Here is a 27,715-nt window from a genome sequence, read left to right on the forward strand (position 1 = left end):
ATCGACTGAAATGTGAAGAAGGTTTTTGCACAGTGGTGGCCACTAGCGGAGTGAGCTGTGAACAGCGATAAGGTATAGCTAAGAGCTAACCTTACGAACGAATGACTTACGGAAGGTATACTTAACTAAGAATGTTTCGGGAAACACGTATTAACGTAAAGGTACAACTTAAGGTATAACTTACGAACGATGTAGCGTTAAGAAGGTTTCGGGAAACGCCGCCCTGGTCTCTAGAAATGACTTGTGATCCCTCCTTTTTGCTGTGGCCTGACTGAAATAGAACTTTCATACTGCACATAAATTCACTTTCAGTAGCAATGACAATGTCGCATATTGCTGCTTTTTGGAGTCTTTGGGAGCCTTATCTTTACACCATTATGATTTGCAGCAGCAGTTTTCCTCTTAGAATGGGAAATGCAGCCAGGTCTATATCTCCATATTCTGCTGCCTGGGTAGGGCAGCAGTGTTGGCACTAGAGTCAGCTCAGGTGGTCCCTGTCAAATGCTTCAGCTGTGTTCTGGCAGTTTCTGCTTCCTGAAAAAAAATGTAATGTGTTGATAGGCAACTGGAATATCAACATCTGCTCGAGCTTCTAAAGATGAGAAGCCGTGGCCAGTGATGCCTAAGAAGTGTTGACGATAGCATCAGATTTTGCAGACAGCTCACACATTAACACCACTGCTCAGTTAAATCCTGCTTTTTTTCTACTTTTCTAATGGGTGGGTGGCATGCAAATTCCTTAGAAAATTTAAATGCCAAGGAAAAAGCAGGGCAATTCAATGGCAATGTAGTTTAAGTAACAATTAATGATTACTTTAGTTCTACTTGATTTTCTCACTTTTATTTACGCTTTAACCCATTCAATGTCAAATTTAGCAGAGGTGAGATGCCAAACTAGTGTTCTTCCTCTGTGGAGAACTGCACTTGTCTAAATGAATCAGATTTTCTCAATTCCACCTCTTAGCAGACGGTCTGCTCTTCCTCAGGCTTGAATGAACAGAGTTCTTTAAGTGTGCTTGTCAGAAACCGACATGTGAGTGCATCACCAATCAGCTCTAATGTCTGTCAGTTGAGAGCTAAACCCAACAAGTACAACCCAGTCATTTTGTTAATTGGTATTTAAACATGCTATCCACCTTATTGGCACAAAATAGTTATGCGAGTCAGCTCTTGCTCCTCAGAATTTTGTCCTGAGAACAAGATAATTTTATTGCTCTACAGTATAATTGCTGTAGGTCAATTATTGTCTCATTTGGGTCTATGTTTATTTCTCCTTAGGGATTTTAGAGGAAGCAACTTAGTTACTTCAAATATTAAGTCTCATGAGCTATTAAAGATCAACCTATGAGCAATACAATTTTCCTCTGGATAATAATGGAAAAATAGTAGCATACAGAATCTTTCAACCACATACATTTTCTTGTGTGTGGTTTTTAAAGGCAGCTACAAATACCTTGACTAGATACATCTAAGGAACTGACATTTAAAAGCTTGAATCTTGAATGTGAGTGAAATGTAAATAGCTGATAATAACTATCCTGGAAGCTTTTTTAAACATCTGAAACACTTACATGTGTTGGTGTGAATTCAGACACGAATTTCAGTCATTACCCAAAAGTCCCTGGAGTGTGCTATTATCATAATTTCCAGTGCAAGGAGCTTCTCCAACTAATCATTAGAAATGAGCCACTGACTGCAAGAAAACAGAAGAAAATGCAAATTAGAAAATATGCCCCGTCTTCCTCTTGCGATAGTACCTTGTTCATAAAATACAAATACAAAGATTTTATGATCTGACTTTGAACAAGATTGTCTTGCATTCTCAAGTGAAAACAGCCCATTTTCTGTCAACATTTGTCAGTGAAAATGATAAGTAGGACCCATTTCAGATTTTGAAGGTGTGTCATGGCCTGAGGAAAACTTGCAACATACCTAACATTATCATTTTGTCCGCTAGCATAGTTATCTTGTGCGATCAGAATTAGGTCTGTCTGAGTCCCATGAAACTATGGCCTGAAACGAAAGGCTCAGATGAGGGAGATAGGAAAACAGGACAGAGGTAAAAAGCTGTATTTTTCCCACTCCCACACTCAAAAGAATGTTATGGGACATTTTGCACTTACCAAGTTTGCAAAGGTCATCTGTAGGCCACTCACTCATTCGGGAAATGGGGTTTTTAAATTTATGACAAAGCAAGGTATAAACTTTACAAAAAGGAGCAAATTCAGTAAACAGTTGCACCACTTTTGTGCCATGTATTTTAGTTCAAAAACCTGCACCTTATTCCAAAATAGTCCACAGTCCCTTGTGCTAAATGTACTGAAATAGTATTGATTTAATTTTTAACATTAATTTTAAATAGGACATTTTAATTATTTTCAAAGGAAAAACACATTATGTAAATTAGGCTCATTACAGATTACCCCATAACTATGAAACCCAGTGCTATTTGTCTGGGGCAATTAGCATTGTGCTATTGCCACACACAGAGAGCTGACGATAAACAGGAAGAAAAAAAAAAAAAAAAAAAGGATTACAATTTTCTACAATTTACATTACTAATGGACACTTCAAACTAGATATGTGCATAATTCCTTTAAAAAAAACTGCTAAAGCTAAATTGCTAAAGCTCAGGTCTATGCAAAGTGTGGTAAAATGGTTGGATAAAATTGCATTATACAAAAGTATTACTGCTTAATGATCAATTATTTTTCTTTCTTTGCAGGTGGCAAACCTTCTTAGACTCTTCCAGATCCCACAGATAAGCTATGCTTCCACTACTGCCAAGCTCAGCGACAAATCTCGTTATGATTATTTTGCCCGAACTGTCCCACCAGACTTTTATCAAGCTAAAGCCATGGCTGAGATCATACGGTACTTCAACTGGACCTATGTTTCTACTGTAGCCTCAGAGGGAGACTACGGTGAGACGGGTATTGATGCGTTTCAACAAGAAGCCAGAGTACGCCAAATCTGCATCGCAACTTCAGTAAAAGTCAGCCGTTCAGTAAACAGAGGAAATTACGAAAATGTTATTCGCTCACTTCAGCAAAAAGCCAATGCCAAAGTGGTGATCCTTTTCACCAGAAGTGAAGATGCAAGGGAACTGCTCGCTGCCGCAGCCAGGATGAATGTTAACTTCATTTGGGTGGCCAGTGATGGCTGGGGAGCGCAGGAGAGTGTAGTCCATGGCAGCGAGAAGGCTGCTAACGGGGCTTTCACCATTGAGCTTGCCTCATACTCCATCAGGGAGTTTGAGGACTATTTCACCAAGCTAACACCAGACTTGAACACAAGGAACCCATGGTTTAGGGAATTCTGGGAGCACAGGTTTGGCTGTCATCTACACGAACAAGGCTGTGCCAGTAATAGCCTGAGGAATGGGTCATTTAAGCCAGAATCAAAGATCATGTTTGTGGTGAATGCGGTCTATGCAATGGCCTATGGCCTACACAACATGCGGCAAGCTGTGTGCCCCAATACCACAAAGGTTTGCGATGCCATGAAGCCAGGCAATGGCAAGCGGTTCTACCGGGAGTTTATTCTCAAGACTAAGTTTGATGGTGAGTAGAGTTAATGACCAAATGAAATCTTTCAAGTTACACTGAGTCCTGTTTCTTGCAATAGAACATTTCCTCCCAACCTATGAAGAAGCTCTTGAATTATCTACCTAAAATTAGACCTAACAAATAATAGAGTCTTAAAGGTGCAATAGGTGATTGTCTTCAGAAACATTTTTTGTTATGCTGGTTGAAGGTCTCTTCACATCCCTATAGCAATCATTAAGTTTAGTGGTCTAAATGTATTTGTCTGTATTTACATATTCTGTGGAAGGCGTTGGATCAAGAAATGTTCGTCCAATCAAAATGCTCGGTCCGAGCGTTTTAATTGGCTTTCCTACCCGCCTGTCAACGTATGTATCTGCATACCTCTGTTGTCTCTGGTATGTGAGCGTAAATGTGTTCAGGGGGTGTGACTTTGGACGGCGATTGCAGGGAGGGTGGGAACGTTCGCTTTCAGTGCTATCAGGCTAACGTTAGCATTTTCCAAGATCTCCTACTGCACCTTTAATGCACCGAAACTTCATTTGCCACTCAGATCAATGTTGTTGTCTCCCACTGAAAAAGTATCAGATATTATTACATTTACAGACATGAAACATTCTTTATCAAATTATCAGAGCTCTAACTGGTCTCTAACAGAATGCAATCTCAAAGAGGATAATCAGTGAGTACGTTTACATGGACAACAATAATCCGATATTAACACGATTAAGACAATACTCTGATTAAGAATCTACCATGTAAGCACAGATTTTTGATTACCTTAATCCGGCTAAAGTCATACTCGAAGTAAACAAATCGAATTAAGACATGTGGAGTATTCCTATTTTAGTCGCATTATTGAAGTGCAGTATAGACATACACACCTTAATTCAAACTATTACTGTCGTGTAGGACTTTTCTCCGCATTTTGCAACAGGATACACACATGGCAGTGGTCAACTGTTTAATGGCAAACAAAAGAGCATGGCTTCAAGCAAGAAGGCACGTATTTATCCGTCATCGTCTGTTTGCACGTATAGCTCGACATATAATTAATTGCACTTGAAGCTTTCGTAAAATTAAAAACGAAACACCCAAAACTGTATAGTACCGAAGACGAACTGTATGTTGATACGTGAAATTCCAGAGGGAACGTCAGATGGCGTCACGTGGGAACGTAATGACGTGTGCCATTAATCGATCTATGTACTATAACATGTAAAACAGGAACATGAAAGGAATATTCTAAAAGCAACTCACAGTAAACACATTAAATCATAACATTGCCTTATTCAGAATATGGTAAATAATTAGATTGCTGATGTCGATGTAAACGTACTCAGTTTGTCAGACCTTGGACAATATACTGATTTAATGAATGTTGTTTTAACAGATTAAATCTTTCAGTTGAAAAATAAATTTGAGAGACTAGCTAATATTACATCAATCACATTAGCTTCTGAATTGAGATTAATTGCACTTGAGAGAAAATTTATGTTGCGCACACACTCTCTAGCTTCAAGCTACTACAAAAGGTAATGTCTTTAAACATTTTTCAGCCCCTTTCAGGCCTGCTGACACTGAGAATGTGGTCCGGTTCACCTCATTGGGTGACAGCCTGGGTCGCTACAACATCTTTCACTACCGCCAAGAGGAAAATAAGTTTGTCTACCGGAAGGTAGGCTACTGGGCACAGGACTTAGTGCTCAATATCAGTGTGGTACCTTGGGCTTCTGGAGTAGTTCCGACATCCCAGTGCAGTGACCCATGCCAACCAAATGAAGCTAAAAGTATGCAGCCTGGGGATGTGTGTTGTTGGATTTGCATCCCATGCCAACCCCACCAATATCTCCTAGATGAGTTTACCTGTATGGACTGTGGATTTGGAGAATGGCCCCTTGCTAACCTGACAGGGTGCTATGAGCTTCCAGAGGAGTATATCCATTGGTCAGATGCATGGGCAGTAGGACCCGTTACTATCGCCTGTCTGGGGATGCTGTGTACGCTTGCCGTGGCTGGGCTTTTCTTACAAAACAACGACACTCCGGTGGTAAAAGCTAGCGGTCGAGAACTTTCGTACATCCTGCTATTTGGTGTGCTCCTGTGCTATGCCATGACTTTCATTAACATTGCCAAACCTTCAGCGTTTGTGTGCACCCTGCGACGTCTCGGGCTTGGCACCTCCTTTGCTGTTTGCTACTCGGCTTTGCTGACGAAGACCAACAGGATTGCTCGGATCTTTGGTGGGGCAAGGGACAGTGCCCAACGACCACGGTTCATCAGCCCTGCCTCTCAAGTAGCAATCTGTACCGTACTGATCTCCGCCCAGCTGTTGGTCGCTCTTATCTGGCTGTTGGTTGAGGCACCTGGGGTAAGGAAAGAGGTGGGTCCAGATCGGAGAGATGTGGTGACTCTGAAATGCAACAGCCTGGACTCAAGCATGCTGGTGTCCCTCACCTACAACTGCATCCTCATCATCCTCTGCACCTTCTATGCCTTCAAGACCAGGAAGTGTCCAGAGAATTTTAACGAGGCCAAGTTCATCGGTTTCACCATGTATACTACCTGCATCATCTGGCTGGCCTTTCAGCCCATCTTCTACGTCACTGCCAGTGACTACAGAGTAAGTAGAGCCCATAATTAGAAGCAAGTTTGAAGGTAAATGCCAGTCTATTGTAGTGATATCTATTTCTGTGGTTCCCCTGGAGCAGGGGTAGACAAGTTTGGTCCTAGAGAGCCACAGTCCTGCAGAGTTCAGCTCCAACCCTAATCAAACACACCTGAACAAGCTAATCAACGTCTTCAGGATTACTAAGGCTATAGGCAGGTGAGTTTTGTTTTCAGGGTTGGAGCTGAACTCTGCAGGACTGCGGCTCTCTAGGACCAAACTTGCCTATCCCTGCCCTGGAGTATACCCAACAGAGCAATTTTTAGGATGTCTCCCTTATCTAACAAGATCCAATGTTTGCAGTTTCCTCAAATGATAAGTTGAATCAGGTCTGTTGATTAGGGTAGAGCTGTCCAATCCTGTTCCCGGAAAGCTACCTTCCTGCAAAATTTTGCACTAATTTACCCCAACACACCTGTTTCAAAGACCTTGATCAACTGGTTTAGGTGTGTTTAATTAAGGTTGGAGCTGAATTTTGCAAGACAGTTGCCTTCCAGGAGCAGGATTGAACACCACTGGATAAAGGAGACGTTATGGCAGAATTCTTCAATTCTGCTTCTGGAGGTCCCTGGTCTTGCAGAATGTAGTTGCAACTCTGATCAAACACATCTGCCTGTAATTTTCAAACAATCTCAAAGACCTTAATTAGCTTGATCAGTTGTGTTTAATTAGGGTTGGAACAAAACTCTGCAGGACAGTGGACCTTCAAGAGCAGAACTGAAGAACCCTACATTAGGGACTCAGGAGACAATGTGCAGTGTTGGGGAAATTCCAGGACAAAGAGTGGGAACCACTTATCTATTTTACATAGGCACACTTCTAAAAGGCACATAAGGTCAATGTACATCAAATGATTTTTTCTTTTTAGTGTGCACAGTTCTTAGCTCAGGGATCTCAAACCCTGTTCCGGAAGAGCTACTGTCCTGCAGACTTCAGCTCCAACACACCTGCCTGTAAATTTCAAGTAATCCTGTACACCTTGATTAGCTGGTTCAGTTGTGTTTGATTGGGGTTGGAGCTGAAATCTGCAGGACGGTAGCTCTCAAGGAGCAGGGTTGGAGACTCCTGCCTGAAGCCCGGCTCACACTGTGCGATTTTGGCCACGATTTGGTTGTCTGAGACAAATTTTGGAAATCCTAAAAGATTCCTATAATCCTTGGCAAAAATCTTATGTCTTTGATCGCTGGTTTGACATGTTCACCAACAGCCGATTAATGGCCGTTGCGATAAATTTTTTCCTCCGATTAAATTCTGGCAGTGTCAGAAGATTTCAGACACTTTCCTGCAGTGTGACTTCTCCTACAATGACCGTCAAACCAAGAACCAATAGGAGCGCTGATCCCGATAACGCAACTTGTGCGACATCTTCAAACCACCTCAGTGAAAATGTCAAAATGAGTCAGGTGGACAGTACAACAAGAAGAAAAACTTGAGTTTATTTATTAAGGGGTAGGATGTTTAAACTCGAATAACAAAATTACCTCAAGTTCGCTCTGTAGAACTGGAAGTCCATAAAGTCCTCTTTTGCCCAACTATGACTTGCTCCACACACGTCGGTTTTTATTATCAAGGCATGTAATTAACAAAACTAACGCTACATATTGCTTTTGTTTGCTAGCTACCATTATAGCGAGAGAACGCAGGTCACGGATTGATGACATAAAAGTCCGGACAAGTCTTCTTGTGTACATCTGTTTTTGTCGCGTCTTGACTGTCGTACAGTCTGACATTGACAACTGAGATCCTACAGTGTGACATGGGGATTATGTTCATATAGTGTGACAAGCAACAATCGCAAAGGACTATTAAAATTGCACAGTGTGAGCCCGGCTTTAGCTAGACCAAGCTGAAAAATGGACCAGACTTTATGCCAGTAGATAAATGTCTGGCTACACAAGGCTGTCTTTACTGTGACTCTTATGCTAAAGAGATACTTCCCAAACCTGCACACATCGATCCAAATGGATATCTACAAAAAGCAATACTCATGAAAAAGTGGTAATAAGTATAGGTTTGTAAGTCTATGCAGTGAATACCCCTACTACCACAGGGCAAAACACCCTTGATCATGTTTAAGTAGATAATGCTAATTACAAAAGGCAGCTAAATAGGAGTGGTTCTATGATTTTGCTTATTGAGAAAACAGAAACAGTCGACAGATATGCCAAAATATACTTTTTAAGATTCTGCCTTCTCATATAACTCAAGAGTCAGTTTAGTCTTGACGTTTTCTGCAAGTAATCACACCAAACATGATATTACTTTTAGAGCTGGCCTCTGGCTCTTTTAACCAGACAAACTCAGAGTGCCAGGTCAAACAGCGCAGCGATGTGAATGTCTAGTCGATAGAGAAACACTATCTGAGGGATGAGGGCTGCTTGTCGCATGTTATCAGGAGACTCTCATCACTGTTGGGCAAGAGATGTCAGCTCAGTTAGTGACACGGTAAACACGGTCATCAAGAATGCCCCCTGGCTGAGAGTGGCAATTTTACAACACAATCACAGAGAATCCACAGAGAATTATACACAGATGAGTTTGCTGTCAATATCAGTGCTGCTGGAGTGCTATGTAGTGTCATCCAGTTAACCTTTGGAGGGAGAGGAGATGGGACCTAAAGGTTAAGTGTCAGGAAACAGATTTAAGTGATTTATTTTACCACCTTTGAAACATAATGAGTGACTTTTTGGCTTGGGATGTTCTCTGTCTGAATAAACCCTGCTCCTGAAGACTGTCCTGCAAAGTTTGTGTCCTGCTTCAACACATCTGCCTGTGATTGTCAACTGATCCTGAAGACCTTGGTTAGCTGGTTCAGGTGTGTTTAATTAGGGTTAGAGTTAAACTTTGCAGGACAGTGGGTGTCCAACAGCAGGGTCGAAGATCTCTGAAATAAACAATATGAAAATACAATTGCTGTTTCTAATTTGAAGGATGCGCCCTCCAAAGGTTACATTTGTCAGCCACATACGTCATTGAGGCTGACAAGTAGCCATTACATTTCAAAGTGAGAAAGAAATTACAATAATTTACACCTCACAAGAAATAATAGTCAATTTTATAATGGTTACTTTTCTGAAATGAGACATCCTTGATGATGTATGCCGACAAACATGACCTGTTTTTGCCTTAAAGGTTATTCTGACTTTTTATAATTGCAACTTTAGATCTCCCAATTGTGACTTTATATCTCATAACTGCTACTTTGTTTCTTATAATAATAACTTTATATCTCGCAGTGTGTCTTTAAGTCTCACAAATTTGACTTTCTCACCAGTATCTCACTATTGGACTTTAAATCTCACAAAGACGACTTTATAACACTGATATATACTGATACTGAAATATTATATTTGGTATTACCAGACGTTATTTGGACATAATGCTATGGTAATACCATTTTTTGGACATGTCTCTTGGTATTTCCATGGCATTCTTTGAAGTACCAATGTAAACACAATGATACGTGAAATTAGTAATCACTTGGTACCATGGTATACAGGAGATGCGCAGTAAACTGTATTAAGAATGAATACAGAATGAGGTTCAATCAAAAACAGGTCATAGCCTATTTCACCTCAAATCCTCTTTATGGTCCTAAAATAGACTTCATTTTATGCAAATGTTTTTCATTTTCCTTTTCTGGTGAAATATGACCAAGGCTTTGAGGGGTTTTTTGAGATTCACATTAAAGGTTTGAACAGAGTTGCCCAAGTATTCAGTAACGAGAAAAAAGACACTTATCTGAACATGTTTAAAACCTCTTCATGCTGATACAGGTGCAGACCACTACCATGTGCATCTCTGTCAGTCTGAGCGGCTCTGTGGTACTTGCCTGCCTCTTTGCCCCCAAAATCCACATCATCCTTTTCCAGCCTCAGAAGAATGTGACCAATCTGAGGGCCAAAGACAACCGATTCTCCACAGCAGCCACCGCCCCGAGCTCCACCTACTCACAAGGTAGCCACATTCCCTCCTAAAGCTTAAGCTAATGGTTATTGGTCACTATTTATTTGCCTTTTTCTGGTCAACAACTTAAAACCCAAACAATTTCCACAGCTTCAGCCTCTACTATAGTGCCAACCGTGTGTAACGGGCGAGAGGTGGTGGACTCTACAACATCATCGTTGTGAAGATGAACTTAATCAAGATGGGGCCAATTTTATATCTCATCTTCAAAATCAGGAATTGAATGCAATTTCTTAAGACTCTTCCTCTTCATTTGATACTCTAATTGAGTATTTGCAGTCAACAGTCATCATCAATCGCAGTTCATCTACTTATCTTGTCCTGGAAAATATAAAAAAATAAATATAAGGTGTCCCATGTGATCCTGCGGTCACCTCTATCTGATCAAGCATGTTTTTGTCTTTCAGTTACACAATAAAGCTATTCTTTATGATCAAGAGCTTGGAAAGAACAAGGACCATTGTAAATGTAACTATAAATCCCATGTGCCAATGTGCTAGTCTAGTAGATTTAAAGCCACCTGATACAGGAATGGAAGCTATTTTGAAGAAACATGATGCTGAACATGATGCTAGACTTGGCAATATGTGCCCAGATTGATGTACACTACAAAATAAATTGACTAGTCTTAAGTAATGTTAACCATAGACTTTGAGTTCTCAGTCTTTATAACTGTATTTTGTTGGAGTCGAGTCATTGTTGGGAAAAGGCATGATATACGAATGTTTAAGTCTCGTGATTACTGCAACCACAGGACCTTGAGCACCAATGAAACTTGCACAAAATATATTACGATTTTTTTTTTACCCCAGGGTATGTGATTTTAGATGCAGTATTCTCAGTAAATTGGAGACTGTAACCAATGTCTCATTTTAGTTTGGTGGTAAAATAGTCCAATTTCATTTGGATACGAGTTTATCGTCCTTTTAGTGTTGTGGTAAAAAGTCTCACGTTTGGTCCTCATGGAATAGTTTAGGTGTTATTGCAAGATGAACAAAAAAAAACTAACTATATTCTGTATTTCCCTTTTTTGAACTTGCATTAAATTCTTAGTGGTGAGTTTTGGAAAAAGTAGGTAACAATACAGATGTTTTAATGTGAACTTTGGTGAACCGGTCAGTGTTATACTTGTAATATATGTAAATAAATAATTTTTTAAAAATAATTGAAGTCTTCATTTGGCTCACAGGTTTATCAATAAATGCATTTCATTTGAGTTAAAAATGTAAGGACTGTACCACTAATAACAATTTTGTGCTTGTATATGGAGCTCTGAACATAATGAGCAGCAAAACAGATAAACTAAATAGACATTTAATCAAAAGCTCCTCTTTTACATGTGTAAAAAAAAAAAAAAGCAACCAAAAGTTCTTTGATACCAAATTAAAGTCCTGGATCAGAGCACATTACAGGACAACTTCTTGCTCTTGAGCTTGTCTTTTAAGAGGAATGATATATAGTCCGTTCCTAGCTTCCTTTATTCTCCACCATCGGCCCAATCTGAAAAAGACAAAAAAGATGAGCTGAACTTAAAGTCAACATGATGAAATGTGTAAAGAACCAATTCACTTCACATTAGTGCCATCTAGTGGTAGTACAATGTTATTGCATAAAATTATGCCCTTGAAAATACACACATTGTAATTAACAATTAAATACTAAAAAAAAAAAAATTATTAACATGTTATATTAATAATATTAGTAAATTTAAATGTTCTACCGTTGAGTATCTTTATCTTTAGTGATTGTTAGCTAAACCCAGTGTGTATGTATGTATATATATATATATATATATATATATATATACATACACACACACACACACACATACATACATAGACACACACAATTAAATTGCTGAATCATTTTGCTGCAGTTGCTGAATTTACTAAAGATTATCTGAAAATAGAAAATGTGCACTATTGACTGTCACTGACAAAAGAATTATTAGATTTTTCAAATGGCACTATATGAAATGACAATTTCTTTCAATCGGCAGATAATTGCAAGATGACTTCTTCACTACCCTTAAAATTACTTCACCTGTGCTCCTGTCCAACTCCTGCCACAAGAAACTTCCCAGAGTTTGAGAACTTCAGACTGTTCACAAATCCAATCTAAAAGAGAAATAATAAAAGTTTATTAGCATTCATTATCCTGCAGGTTACACTTACTGTAAGAGCCGCGCATCTGACAGGCACATAATCACTGTGGACACTGTGCAGTTGTGAAAAACAGTGGTATTATGAACTGATACATTATTCATCCTCTCCAGATGAAGTACTGCACACACAATAGGACGTGATTCAATAGCAGATAGACTAATATAACTAGTCTAATAGAGCTGTATGGATGTGTACTGCTCACCATAGGGACGCTGAAGAGCGGCTCCAGGCCTCTGAATCCCTGCCCACACTTCCACAGCTGCACTGCTGAATTATGGGAGCCTGGGGAGGGACAACAATGATGTTGATGGTAATCAGGTGTTTGGAGAGCAGTCTCATATGGAAATACAGAAGGCGGAGAGCTTTGTGAACAAGGTCAAAGTGCAACGAGGACAGATTATGATGGTAATATTGTACTTGAGGGTAATTGTGTGTGTGTGACAAAAAAGCAAATGAGAGTTTGCGGGCGGTTGTAGTTTTAAGTGCGCTGGGTTTGTTGGCCGTGAGTGATAGTTGGTGTTTTGTGTGTGTGTGCACCTGAGGCACCTGATGCCACGATGTCGGAGTTGTGCAGCGCTGCCACAGACGACACCCAGCAGGGCTGCTCCAGACCCGTGTTGCCATGGCTACCGTGGGCTTGCTTCACTGTGCTCACCGGCTTCTTCTTATTAACCGTCCAAACAGATATAGAGCTGTGCAAAACCAAAGCACGAGTTAATGTAATCATTTATATATTATTAAAGCAGGGCTTAACGCTTACTTTTTTCCCAAGGAGCACATTTGCTCCCAAGTGAAAAAAATGCAGGAGTGCATTTGAAAAAGGTTGCAGAATATTAAAAAGTACACTAGGTTTTTAAATTACTTTCTGCTTCAAACTGTATTTAATAATTATGTAATTACTTTACACTGTGTGTGTGGTAGATATATATATACAGTGGGTACAGGGGGGTGATTCTACACATGATTGAGTTTTAAGTCATTTTTAGGAGGGGGTGATCCTTCTTCCAACTCTGTGATTGTGGGGGGTTTTTTCTGATATGTTGGTGTTATATCTTTCACTTTGATGTAATAAGTTGCACTGAGTAAATGCAGCTGGATAAAACAAAAACTGTGTCCGTCTTCATTTCAGGCTGCAAAGCAACAAAATTTGATTATTTTAAAGGGGGTGATTCTTTTCTACACCCACTGTATGTACATATGTTCACAGTAAATGCTGCTTTTCACAAACTCAATCTCTGTATGTGCTGTAAGTAGTTTAACATGCATTTTGTGAACGCAGTGCACATTTAGTTCACTTTATTTGCACATTCCCATAATTTCCAACATTTCTGTGGATAAAAGGTGACAATTTCACCAGCATTCTGACAAAAAATAAATAAAATAAAGGATTTGAAATGATAAAAGTTCAGGGGTTTGAAAGTCAAGAATTTAAGACAAAAATACTGGTAACTTGTAGTGTAAAATAAAATTATTTTATAATTATCATTTTGTTTATTTTACAGTGCAACTAATATTTATGTACAGTAATATTTGTCTTCATTTTTATATTGGGAGTTAAAACTAACAATAAAGACCAAAGAAGATTAAAAAGATATTTTTATATACAAATATGTCATTGACAACTAACCAATGTCACCGAATATTTACTTTATTTCAGCTTTATTTCAATGACCAAAAACTATTTTAATAGTTTTAGCTTTAGTTAACAATAACACTGGTAAAAACGTAATTAAATGTAATTGAGGAAGTCAGTGTAGAATGTTATACTGATTAATATTAATGAAAGTAATGCACTCTCATAAAATCCAGCTCTGAAGTGAAAAAGTCTTACCCATCATCTCCACCTGTAACCATGTGCTCTTCATTGATCAGCTGGATACAATCAATGGAGCCCCTTCAGACAGACAGAAGACATGGACAGAAACATACAGAGAAGTGAAGATAATTCATCTTTAAAGCAGACAAAACAAATGTCAAAACAAGTCTTATCCAGGCCCAAACCCCGATCTACTGCTTTAATTGGAGAAATTTTGAGGTCATAATGTAAAAAAGGTAAGTCATGACTACAAACTCAAACTCACTCGTGCCCATGAAAGACGAGCTGTGATTCTTCAGCTACTTTCCACACTCGGACTGTTCTGTCTCGTCCTCCTGCAGTCACGCATCTCTCTCTGCTCAAACTGTCCAACCCAGTGATCATGTCCTGATGGCCGAACCTGACGACAGACACGAATAAACACAAAAAGGAAGCCTGAGAATAAAGAGCGAGGACAATTCTCCTGTTTATAATACTACCCACAGCAGCTGGTGTACCTACAGGGTTTCTACATAAGCGTTCTCGTCCACACTCCACACTTTTATTGAGCGGTCGTGTGATGCACTGTAGAGGGTATGAGTCCCTCGTCTAAAGGCCAAACCCTGCAGAGGAAGCATTCAAGCAGAAGCATTTAGACAAATTCAGTCAAATGGGAGCAAACATTTCATAAACGATCATCATCTAAAGTCACAATATTATATATAAGTGATGTTCTACTCACCGATACAGCGTCTCTGTGTCCTTTCAACTTGTACAGATGTTTACATGTCACGGGATCCCAGATCATGATGAGTTTATTCATGTCCCCACTAGCCTAGAAAACAAATCAAATCTATCATATCTATTAAATTGCATCCAACTTTCTCTTTTCAATTAGTTGACTAAAACTGTAACAGATAAAACTGATCAAGGCAGTTCCAGGTATTATAGAGTAAAATATCAGTAAAATCACTCTAAAACCACCCATAAATATAAAATTCAAAAAGATCAAAAGTTTGGGGTTGGTTGAATTTATGTAATCAAAAATACAGTAAAAACTGCACTAATGTGTAATAACTGTTACCTCTTTAACATTTTCTTTTTGAATATATTTTAAAATGTAATTTATTCCTGTGATGACACAGCTGAATTTTCATCTGATCCTTCAGAAAGAATTCTAATATGCTGATTCGCTATTCAAGAAATATTTCATATAATTATCATCAAAGTTAAAAACATTCTTTGATGAATAGAAAGTTCAAAAGAACAGCATTTATTTGAAATAGAAATCGTTTGTAACATTAAAAAATGTCTTTACTGTTACTTATTATCAATTTAATGTGTCCTTGCTCACTAAAAGTACTAATTGCTTTATTAATGAATTAATACAGGACTTAGATGTCTTATGCCTTCGTTGTACTATGAAAACATAGTGGAATTCAAAAATTCCTAAACATTTATTGTAATTATCAATCATATTATTAAAATTAATTTCATTCAATTGATAACTTGGGCATGAATATATTAGGGCATGGCCTCAAAATACAGCCCGTTTAATTCCAAGTCTCAAATTATGGACCAAAGAAAAATGTATTGATAAAAAATGTGACCCAATGAATTCCAGCTCTCACCAGGTATTTCCCATCAGATGATATGGCCATACACAGGATGTGAGCAGTGTGTCCCACATGACGCGCCTCTGTTCCCTTCCGTCCTCCTGCGATCTTGTGCACCTTCTTTCCACCCTCCACCTCCCCTGCAGATCATAATCGTCATTCATTCAGAAGCAGATTGGCTCAAGTTTATACTAGAGCCCGACCGATATGGGTTTTTTGGGGCCGAGACTGATACCGATATTAGGGAGTAAACTAAGGCCGATATCAATATATCGGCCGATATTCTTTGTGTATATTATAGTACAGTACCAGTCAAAAGTTTGGACAATTTCCCATTCGTGTGTCCAAACATTTGACTGGTACTATATATAGAATACAGTATATATATATATACATAAACACATTTTTTGCAATGATCACTCAAATGTGGTGATCAAACACTTATAATGACGTGACAGATACGTAATGGAGGCAGGGCATTTAACAATTTACCCTCCACGCGTCAGTAGCCCCCCGGGATCGCTTGATTGGTCAGCGCCGGTCCGCAAATTTATCCACCCGTAACTCCCGTTTCCGACTCTTACGGTCTCATTCGAAAGCGGGCCTCTAGACGTACACTCGATTTGCGTTCGAGAGGGTTCCTCGAGCTGAAGGGATCCCCCGAATTTGGTGCGGATTCACTGCGCCGTTACGGCGATATGGCCGTTCAAAGTTTCAATGGTTTTCCATAGACTTAAGCTTTTCATCCAGGTCGCCAGTAGCAAACAATGGCGCGCGCTCTGCTGGACAAACTAAGTAATTACACCATTTCAAGCATTTTATCTGCGTTATATGTTCCGTAAAAAAAAATTCATATCGGCGGCATATTCGCCGATACCGATATATCGGCGACAAGCTCATATCGGCCGATAATATCGGCAAAACGATATATCGGTCGGGCTCTAGTTTATACTGTAGTACAATGCAAGCTTCAGCATCTACTGATATGAAAATGTAAGCAAAGTTGACCTGTCAGACTCACATTTGATGATGGAGCAGTCTTTGCTTGCAGAGAAGATGCATTTCTCATCTGGGGTGATAACGAGACATGTGACAGATAGCTTGTGTCCTCTCAACAGCCTGACCTCTGCTGGGTCTGGAGCTATGAGCTAGAAGAGACGTCAGGGTGATGTCAGAAACAGGAAGTAACAGTGGCAAATAAAGATCTGGTATATGCCCAGCAGCTAATGAAAACACCACTCACTTCGTTGGCTATCAGTCTTTGCAGTTTGCCTTTCTGTTCCAGCTGAGGAGGATGAATGAAAACAAGCGATTATGGGACGACAGGGATTATTAGAACTCTTATTATAATAATTTGATGAAAAATCCACTTACTGTAGCCATATGTAACATCTTCCAAAATAATAGACAGTTTTAATAAAAATATATGTTTTATTGTTTTAATAACAATAATAAAATTAGAGCAAGTTAAGTAAAAAATATCTTCTGTATTGCTTGTTTTTTATTTATTTTAATTTTTTTAATATAACTATTTATTTACAATAACTCAAATCACACATCCTTTTAAACCATCATCTCTAGTTATTTTAAATGAGTCTTCTGAGATTTGGTAGTAATATTACAAAACAGTTCCTTTCCGTATTAATATAAAAGCATAAATCATTCAAGAACTCAGAGCAAACTAAATTTAATTTGCCATAACTGTTAATAAAAATAAAGAAATAGTTTAAAAATAAAAACATTGAAGATATAATCATCAAAGAACCATAAGCATGTGAATGAGTTGCTAAATTATTGCAATATTAACTTGAAATCTCTGGAGGAATTCGAGAAAACATTTTAGTTCAAAGCTGACAAAACAGTTTGGGGATCCCTGTGATAAATAAATTAATGTAAATATTCATAACTTGTTTTTCTTGCTGCGTGTGTGTTTATATGTAGTCTAACGCCAATATTAAAGCCTGTTTTTCTGTATTTTACATGATTTTACAATATTTAAATAAAATAATTATTTACATCACAGCTTTTTTTATTTAACAATTAATCACTCTATATATTTTTGACTCCTATTTTTGATTGGATTCTCTGTCTACTTTCACAAGCTTTCAAGCACCACTGTATGTTATAAATTTAACTGACAAAAAGTAACGAGTTTCAAAGGTTTATGCTAAACATTTTCAGAATAAATGTCTCGGTATCAAAAATTAGTGATGAACCTCAGCTGAATGAATAAAACAGGTGATTATGGGACAACAGGGATTATTAGAATTCTTATTATAATAATGTTATGAAAAATCCACTTACTGTAGCCATATGTAACATCTTCCAAAATAATAGAGTTTTAATAAAAAAATGTAGTTTTATTGTTTTAACAACAATAATAAAATTAGAGCAAGGCAAGTAAAAATATCTTCTGTAATGTTTGGTTTTTATTTATTTATTTATTTTTTTAATGTAACTACAATAATTCAAATAATGCAAAATTGCAAAGGTTTATGCTAAAGATTTTCAGAATAAATGAGCAAAAAGTGTGACCTGACACTATGTCTCGATATGAAATATTAGTGATGAACCCCAGCTGAAGTGGACCTACCACATCCTCCTGCAGTCTTCCAGCGATGAGATCCGCTTCAAATGATTCTTGCTCAGCTCTCTTGTCCTCTGCCAATGAGAGCACAGAGAACACAGGTTCAGAGAACAGTGCTGGCAATCGTTCAGTCTCGTGTGAGATCGTGTGGAAGCTGGATCTCACACACCTTCCTCTCTCAGCTGCTCCAGGTAGAGTTTGGCCAGGCGAAGTTTCTTCTCTTGCAGCGTCTCCTCAATCTCGTCGTCTTCGTTTTCCTGTTGTTTTCTGTTTGGATCAGCACTGCAGAGGAAAGACATCAGTGGTTTTATTTGTATTTTTTTTTAAGAAAACGAACATGACATCAGCGTTCATCCAGCACAACAAACTGCAGTAACTTACCTTTCATTTTCTGAGTCACTCGATATTTCTTCATCCATTCGCTTATTGAACTTTTTTGATCTGCCTTTGCCATCATCTGCATTACTCTTGAAATGCAAAAGAATAATATCGATTTAAATACGTTATTGTTTTTAACAATATCAGAGAAAAAAAGCATCAACTAGCATTAAGAAAGCTAAAAGATAAATAAAAACTCATTTCTCAGACGTAGCCTACCTTTCTCTTTAAATCTCCTTTATTGGGAGCCGCAGAGATGACCTTTTTCTTTATAAAGAAAGACGACATGACGGAACATAAAACGAATTGTTTTTATGAAATAATTCAGGATTGCTTGAGTTCATTTAGTGCTGCTTGGCTGCCACTCACATGGTCACAAACACATGCTTCCTGTAGCTCTTCTTCTCGGAAGATGTGCGCGTGTGTGTTTGCGCTACAGCGCAGCGTAACGGAGAGACGCTACATTACAGCCAACACTGCTCTGAGCCAGCTGCTCTGATTGAATAAAGTAAAGTAAACTACAGTACACAGTGTGGGACTAACACTGATCTATACTGAATAACAACAACAATAATAATAAATTATTAGAAATTCATAAAATAATGCAATCTAAATGTACTACTACTACTACTACTACTAATAATAATAATAATATCCAAATAATAATCATATAATATAAATAAATAAAATAAAATACAGACATACATACATAAAAACACATAATTAAGAATAACAACAAACAACTATATAATAATAATAATAATTAGTATTATTAATATATTAAATAACAAATACAAACATAATAATACTTTACTACTAATATATTATAAATAGAATAAAATACATATATACAAATATGCAATATAAACACATCAATTATGCATACTACTACTACTACTAACAATAATATATTATAGATAAATAAAAATAAATAAACAAAATACATACATATATACAGGCATGCAATAAAAACGTATTTAAGTAAAACATTGTTATTATTACGTAAATAAACTAAATACATATACATATATACAGATATGCAATAAAAACATAAATAAGTATAACATTATTATTATTATTATTATTATTATTAGGTAAATAAACTAAATACATATACATATATACAGATATGCAATAAAAACATAAATAAGTATAACATTATTATTATTATTATTATTATTATTAGGTAAATAAACTAAATACATATACATATATACAGATATGCAATAAAAACATAAATAAGTATAACATTATTATTATTATTATTATTATTATTAGGTAAATAAACTAAATACATATACATATATACAGATATGCAATAAAAACATAAATAAGTATAACATTATTATTATTATTATTATTATTATTAGGTAAATAAACTAAATACATATACATATATACAGATATGCAATAAAAACATAAATAAGTATAACATTATTATTATTATTATTATTATTATTAGGTAAATAAACTAAATACATATACATATATACAGATATGCAATAAAAACATAAATAAGTATAACATTATTATTATTATTATTATTATTATTAGGTAAATAAACTAAATACATATACATATATACAGATATGCAATAAAAACATAAATAAGTATAACATTATTATTATTATTATTATTATTATTAGGTAAATAAACTAAATACATATACATATATACAGATATGCAATAAAAACATAAATAAGTATAACATTATTATTATTATTATTATTATTATTAGGTAAATAAACTAAATACATATACATATATACAGATATGCAATAAAAACATAAATAAGTATAACATTATTATTATTATTATTATTATTATTAGGTAAATAAACTAAATACATATACATATATACAGATATGCAATAAAAACATAAATAAGTATAACATTATTATTATTATTATTATTATTATTAGGTAAATAAACTAAATACATATACATATATACAGATATGCAATAAAAACATAAATAAGTATAACATTATTATTATTATTATTATTATTATTAGGTAAATAAACTAAATACATATACATATATACAGATATGCAATAAAAACATAAATAAGTATAACATTATTATTATTATTATTATTATTATTAGGTAAATAAACTAAATACATATACATATATACAGATATGCAATAAAAACATAAATAAGTATAACATTATTATTATTATTATTATTATTATTAGGTAAATAAACTAAATACATATACATATATACAGATATGCAATAAAAACATAAATAAGTATAACATTATTATTATTATTATTATTATTATTAGGTAAATAAACTAAATACATATACATATATACAGACATGCAATAAAAACAAATAAGTATAACATTATTATTATTATTAAGTAAATAAACAAAATATAGACTTATACAGACATGCAATAAAAGCTTAATTAAGTATAACATGATTATTGATTAATAAAATAGCATATACAAACATACACAACAAAATGATATACAATATAATGATATTATAAACAAATTAATAATAATAATAATAATGAAATAAAATGCAGACATATATACAAACATGTAATAAAAACGCATAATTAAGTATAACAACAATATATCATAAATAAATAAAATAAACACACACATGCAATAAAAACAGAAGTGTATTACTAGTACTACTAAGACATTGTCACATTCAATTGATCAATTATTATTAATATTAATTATAAATTATGTAACTAAAATTCTATTTATTTTTGCTTGTATTTTTATTGCACATGTTTGTGCCTATGTATTATTTTATTTCTAGATTTAAACAGTGTGAGTGCCTTACTACTGTCCTGTGATCAGTCAGCTGTGTTCTCCTCCCTCTCTCTCCCCACCCTCTCTCCCTCTCCCTCTCCCTCTCTCTCTCGGGAATTGACACAGTGTAATGACTCTGTCTATAGATGATGCAGCAGAGTCTCCTAATGGACTGACCTGCCTCTGTAATGGCTTCCGCTTGTCTTAAGTGCAAAGACCGTGGAGCCAAACACAACTCCATCAAGCTCTCTACACCACAGACAGAGTGAGTGCTGGATAAACTTCACCGACTCCACATGACTGATGGACAGATCCTGGATTTTGGAACATTAAACGATGCTTAACTAGACGTAGTTGACAAACATCAGGTGAGATTTTTTCTTGTCTTATTTTACATTTTACATTAATTTGTTCCAGCCTAAATTCTGTGGCACAGTATGTTACTTATTTTACTGTGTTTTTTTGCTTTAAACATTCAGTTTATTACCCTGAAAATTCAAGTGCTTTCCCATAACTTTTCAAATAATTTCTCAGTAAACAACAGATTTTACATAATTAACAATATATGCTGGAGAACAATATTTTAATGATGATAAATTACACAAAAAGTGGTTTTTCGTAGCTATTTAAAACTACAAACAACATAACTGTTTCGTTAACGCTTCAGATTAAATTTTTTATAATGCAACAACACATCTAGCTGAATTTCAGTGTATTTTCAAGCTGATATCGTGTTGTATCCACTTTTGTGTGTGTTTATGAAAAGTTCACAGTGCATAATAAAAGCAGGACACCTCTTTCATAATCCAAAATCAAAAACCTGCACGTCTGTTTATTAGATGACCAGACAGTCTGTGCTGAGCAGAGAGATTACTGGCCGAAAAACATGCCACAGGATTAAAAGTGGAAGTCACTGATTTACCAGAGCTGTGTGTCTGAATCGGGGGTGGGGGACTCTAGAGGTGCTATTTGTTGTTTTGCCATAATTTCATCCACTTTTCACCCAGAAACCACCTCTGAAGTTATTTTTTGCTCTGAAAATGGAGGTAGTGCGAGGTCAAGGCATTACCAGTCCATCATAATCATGAACTGATTAACCTAAAACAAGCTGGAACATTCTGTGCAGCCGTAATGGTGGTGATGTAATACAGCCGCTGTGCATTTTCATGCCAAATTACTCTGCATTCATTTTCTAGCCCCTATGGACATGTGCTGATAAACTGTGACTATAGCAGATTAGAGATTACGATTATTGGCATTGTGAAATGACTGGTGGAGGTCATAATAAATCTTGGTTGATCAGTTTCAAAAGATTTTCAAACAACACTATAGAATTATTGACACTGTAAAAATACAGTAAAATTTACAGTGAATTTGTGTTGTCTTTAGTACTAAAACTTTTTTCAAACAATTCTCTAGGCTCACCATTTTTTAAATAAAAAATACAGTAAAAAACAGTAATATTGTGAAATATTATTAGTTTTAAATAACTGTTCTCTATTTGAATATATTTAAAAATGTAATATATTTTTGTGATGCAAAGCTGAATTTTCAGCATCATTACTCCAGTCTTCAGTGTCACATGATCCTTCAGAAATCATTCCAATACGCTGATTTGCTGCTCAATAATCATTTCTTATTATTATCAATGTTGAAAACATTTGTGCTGCTTAATATTTTTCTGGAAATTTTTCTGAAATCTTTTATAAATAGAAAGTTCAAATATAAATATATACATACCTACCTACATATATTTATACATATTGGCTAACTTTAATTTGTCCCTAAATTACACACATCACCTCAAGACTTACTGGTCTAATTTTTAAAGCTATGAGAAGTTTTCTGGGCATTAGAGTGACTCTCCAGTAAATGACATCAGTGAGATGATGTCTGTGTCTGTGTGAGAGTGATTATATGTGTATCATGACGTCTGTGGCATGAGTGCATTGTAGTGCTGTGCAGGTGACAGTGAGCTCACGCTAACGCTAATGCCAGAGAAACCCCAGCAGCTGCAGCCAAACAAGTGAGCTCATTATACTCCGCTTCAAAAGGTTAGAGCACCACGAGCACCATGAATAGAGCACCATGAATTATTCGAACTGATCAAGCCTCCCTCGCTTTCTCAGTGTTAAGCCACATGTCCACAAAACATCAAAATAGCCTGGTGATTTAGAAATGTTGCTAAAACCTTCCCTCACAAAATTTTTTTTTTGGCATATGATGCCATGGTAATATCATGTGTTTGGACACCGGCATTATGGTAATACTATGGTATTTTTTGACATAGTTGTTGCCATCTTACACATCAGTAAACCATGGTGCTGCTGTAATATTGTATTGTATTGTACGAGGGCCTGAACATAATCAAAAACATTCATAGATGATTTTTTGAAAGACCAAACATGGACAAAATACAAAAAGTCCCAAACACTAAATTAAAGACCTTTTCAGTCAATTTTAAAACGTACAGTATATGTATATGCACAAAAAGTATCGTCTCTGTAAAGTGCACTGTAAAGCACCTGTTTTCCATAACTATATTCTATTATTTTTTACTTTAATTTTACTTATTTATTTTCATTTGAATATTTATTTTATTTTAAAACTGTTTGATCAATCAGCAGTACACAAACACACACACATACATACACACACACTTTTTTTTAATTAATTTTATTTATAGAGTATGCATTTTTTAAATTCATTATTTTATTATCATTTCTAATTATAGTATTATTTATTTTATAATACTACAGTATATAATTATGATATTAATTAATAAAAATTAAAAAGCACATGTGATCTCCAAACAGAACTGTAAATCAAGTAGATAACATGCAAATAAGCGAAAACTGCTTAATGCACCTTTTAAATTTGGCAACTTGTTGTACTGCATGTGTTCAGCTGTAGTATACTCATTTTTGTGTTTTATATTATACTTTCAACAGTGCTGACCTTTGGCCTCCAGCCAATGAGTCCCCATTTCTGACTGGTAGAAGATGGAGAAGTCTGCGTTTCTGCTTTGTGTTTGGAGCACCACACTGTAAACAATGGAGGCGTCTGGATTACCTCCACCAGCAGAGCTTAACGAAACTGAACTTAATGAGACATTGAGTCATGGCCACCCAATGCATCTGGCTCCCAGCATGCAGTTAGGGAGCATGTCCAATCCGCAATCGCGTTTACGAGACATGTCGGGCCTCGTGGTCATGGTGACTCTTAATGCAATTGCGCTCTTGGCCAATAGTGGAGTGCTTGCCGTGGTGGTGAAAGTGCCACATCTCCGCAAGTTCAGTTTGGTGTGTCACCTCTGCATCGTGGATTTGCTGTGTGCCGCTCTGCTAATGCCGCTCGGCATCATCTGCAGCTCGCCCTTTTTCGCCGGCATCGTCTTTTCTGTACTCGAATGCAGGATGTACATATTCCTCATTGCCTTTCTGATATCTGCCTCTATCTTTACGGTTACTGTGATTAGCATCGAACGCTACTTCTACATTGTGCATCCCATGAGGTACGAGGCTAAAATGACGCCTTGGCTATCCGCAGCCGTGATGGGATTTGTCTGGGTGGCGTCTACTTTGCTAGGACTTGCTACCGTCTTCGGATGGCCCAGTTATGGAAGTAGAAGCTCCATTGCCGCCACCCATTGCTCTCTTCATTGGAGCCACAGTGGACACCGGAGAGTATTTGCTATTTTATTCTGCACGGTTTGCTTTTGCGTTCCAGCTGCTATTATTATTGCTGTCTATGGGAACGTCTATAAAGTCGCCCACATGGCTGCGCGGGAAAGAGGCCCGATCCCGAGCTGGACGATGGCGACCCGTCATCCGAAGCGTTGGTCTGATTCCGTCAACAGCCAGACCACGATCATCACCACCAGCACGAGCGTCCGCAGAAATCAAGTCCCTCGCAGGAAAAGGAGACTGGTTGGTGGGAAAGCGGCTCTTACTTTAGCTATCATCGTGGGTCAGTTCCTGCTCTGCTGGCTGCCTTACTTTGCCTTCCACCTGCATTTGTCGCTGGGATTCTCCCATAGTGCCTCTGAAGAAGCCGAAGGACCGGTCACATGGCTGGCGTATTCGACATTCGCAGTAAACCCGTTTTTTTACGGCCTGCTGAACCGTCAGATCAGGGAGGAGTTGTGTAAGATGCTCTTGTGTTGCCGATCAGCTGGCAGACCGGTGCGGCCCTCGGCGTCAGGCCACGAACGTTCAGGACATCAGGACTTTTTTCATTTTTTGCACAGGAGAAGTGACAGGGACAGAGTTAGATGCAGCTACCACATGGCTACACCGAGGAGCACACTGGACCAGACTAGTTTTAGGATACCGGGCCAAATACCTGAAGAGATCACCTAAACTATTCATGAGATTGCCATGAGATGGAGGATTGGAGAGGATTAATCATTCATTTTTTTTGTAATAGAGTTGCATTTTTATTATAAATTATTGTTTGAGCACTTTATAAGCTTCGCTTTAAAGACGGCATAAAATTTAAATTCACCCTATCTATTTTCTTAATGCATGTTATTGATCTTATTGTGAACGATTCATCCATGCCAGGGCTCAACAGTGCGAGCTTTTCACTCGCATTTGCGACTAAAAATAGATTTGTGCGAATCATAAAATGTATTTAGGAGCATGTGTGCGAATAAAAAGGTCTTTGAGGGTCCTTAAAAATCTTTAAAAATTCAGTTTAATGAAGGTCATATCTTAAATTGTATAGCAAACAGCCATTTAAATGGGGTCTTAAATTTGGGGATGGAAAAATAGGAATTATGCAATTATAGAGCTTAATGTAATTATTAAACTTCTAAAGACTATGAATTTATTAAATAAGTGCTGCACATTTCAAAGCAGAATGCGGTGTTGTTGCACAGTTTAAAACAGATTGCAATCAATAAATGCCATACATTTATGCCCCAAAAAAAATGCTTATGATTTACTTTTGATGAATTGAGACAATGTTAACTTTATGGTGTTGTAATATGTACAATAGTAAAGCGTATACATTTCAAAATAAAAGTCCCGAGAGAATATATATATATATATATATATATATATATATACACACACATGAAGTTTAAAGTAGGCCTATGCATATTTACAGAATTATTAAAAACACTTTGAAGATAGTGTAACTAAACTATTTTGCTTGTAAATGTCTGCTTGCATCCCTTTATTAAGTAAAAAAACAATATTTGATACATTTTCATTGCATCCCTAAAGTTTTTAAATGCACTTCCAAATTTTTCAACTTGGACAGACTTCTCTCTGGTGATGTATGGCGGACTTGTCATTTAGTGCACTTAAATGCTGCCCCTCCACAATCAAATGCAAACTCACATTAAGATCTGTTGCATTTTATTAAGAGACTATAATAAGTTGTTCACAATAAGATCAGGCATGTGCATTCAGAAAGCAAAAAGGGTAGGTTTTGATGTTACCTAGACTTTTAAAAGGTCAGCCACACTGCGACTGGCAACACAGTGACAGCCAACGAACAACAAATGCCTTCATCCAATCACAGGTTTTCCTAGTGGTGACTCCGCCCATGTGTTTACAAACACAGAGCTGATTAGGGTTTGAATAACATTATGAACTGAAATTACATAATTATTGCCTAAACTTTTAACGTCATCAATTTTAACCAACATTTAAATAAAATTTACAGTGGGTATAAAGAATCACCCACCTTTAAATAATCACATTTTGTTGCTTTGTAGCCTGAAATGAAGATGGACACAATTGTTGTTTTATCCAGCTGTATTCTGATTCAGCTTTTTTTTTTTTTGTGACATGTTGGTGTTATATCTTTCAGTTGGATGTTATAAGGTGTACTGAGTAAATACAGCTGGATAAAACAAAAACTGTGTCCATCTTTCAGGCTGCAAAGCAACAAAATGTGATTATTTTTAAGGGGTGTGATTATTTTCTAAACACACTGTACATATTCAAAATTATAAAAATTAACATTTTTAAAGTACTACAGAAAATACCTTTTTTTTTCTATTGTATTACTGTGTTTATACTGCACTACTGTTTACTTTATTTAAAAAAAATAGTAACTTAAATGACAAAAATACTTCTTGGCTTTCATCTGATTAAACTAAATCTTCATACAAAAAAGAAAACTTGTAAAAAGTGTTTTGAATCATTTTTTACATATTTATTTCTATTATTTATAGTGCAAAGGAGGACCTCAGCTGTCTGCTG

The 27,715-nt window shown here is 36.4% G+C and overlaps 3 protein-coding genes across 5 annotated transcripts in view; 2 read left to right on the forward strand and 1 right to left on the reverse strand.

Annotated features, from left to right (window-relative positions):
• Positions 1–10,565, forward strand: part of LOC107685980 (metabotropic glutamate receptor 2-like) — a 27,588-nt gene extending 17,023 nt beyond the window's left edge. For both annotated transcript variants that reach the window (XM_016482760.1, XM_016482761.1), the window contains 4 exons: positions 2,726–3,563; positions 5,105–6,168; positions 9,990–10,170; positions 10,270–10,565. In XM_016482760.1, coding sequence (XP_016338246.1) covers positions 2,726–3,563; positions 5,105–6,168; positions 9,990–10,170; positions 10,270–10,343 — 2,157 coding nt within the window. In that variant the 3' untranslated portion in view covers positions 10,344–10,565. The remainder of the gene's footprint in view (positions 1–2,725; positions 3,564–5,104; positions 6,169–9,989; positions 10,171–10,269) is intronic.
• Positions 10,566–11,392: 827 nt separating this feature from the next.
• LOC107686012 (U3 small nucleolar RNA-interacting protein 2-like) lies at positions 11,393–19,142 on the reverse strand. Of its 2 annotated transcripts, none has more exons than XM_016482804.1 (15): positions 18,940–19,142; positions 18,724–18,809; positions 18,512–18,624; positions 18,349–18,416; positions 16,999–17,040; positions 16,777–16,903; positions 15,771–15,895; positions 14,882–14,974; positions 14,662–14,762; positions 14,426–14,560; positions 14,176–14,238; positions 12,891–13,036; positions 12,547–12,626; positions 12,223–12,296; positions 11,393–11,679 (listed from the first exon to the last, which is right to left on the reverse strand). In XM_016482804.1, the coding sequence occupies exons 1-15, from the start codon at positions 19,006–19,008 to the stop codon at positions 11,586–11,588; spliced, it is 1,416 nt and encodes a 471-aa protein (XP_016338290.1). In that variant the 5' UTR covers positions 19,009–19,142; the 3' UTR covers positions 11,393–11,585. The 2 variants fall into 2 exon arrangements, with proteins under 2 accessions (XP_016338290.1, XP_016338289.1); XM_016482803.1 differs by having other exon boundaries at positions 12,882–13,036.
• A 2,476-nt stretch (positions 19,143–21,618) lies between these two features.
• LOC107686013 (probable G-protein coupled receptor) lies at positions 21,619–25,898 on the forward strand. The gene is made up of 2 exons (XM_016482805.1): positions 21,619–21,865; positions 24,449–25,898. Exon 2 carries the CDS (start codon positions 24,551–24,553, stop codon positions 25,856–25,858), a length of 1,308 nt encoding a protein of 435 aa, XP_016338291.1. The 5' UTR covers positions 21,619–21,865; positions 24,449–24,550; the 3' UTR covers positions 25,859–25,898.
• The last annotated feature ends 1,817 nt before the right edge of the window (positions 25,899–27,715 follow it).

Source organism: Sinocyclocheilus anshuiensis, unplaced genomic scaffold (genome assembly GCF_001515605.1).
Source record: "Sinocyclocheilus anshuiensis isolate Anshui unplaced genomic scaffold, SAMN03320099.WGS_v1.1 scaffold465, whole genome shotgun sequence".
Lineage (NCBI taxonomy): Eukaryota > Metazoa > Chordata > Actinopteri > Cypriniformes > Cyprinidae > Sinocyclocheilus > Sinocyclocheilus anshuiensis.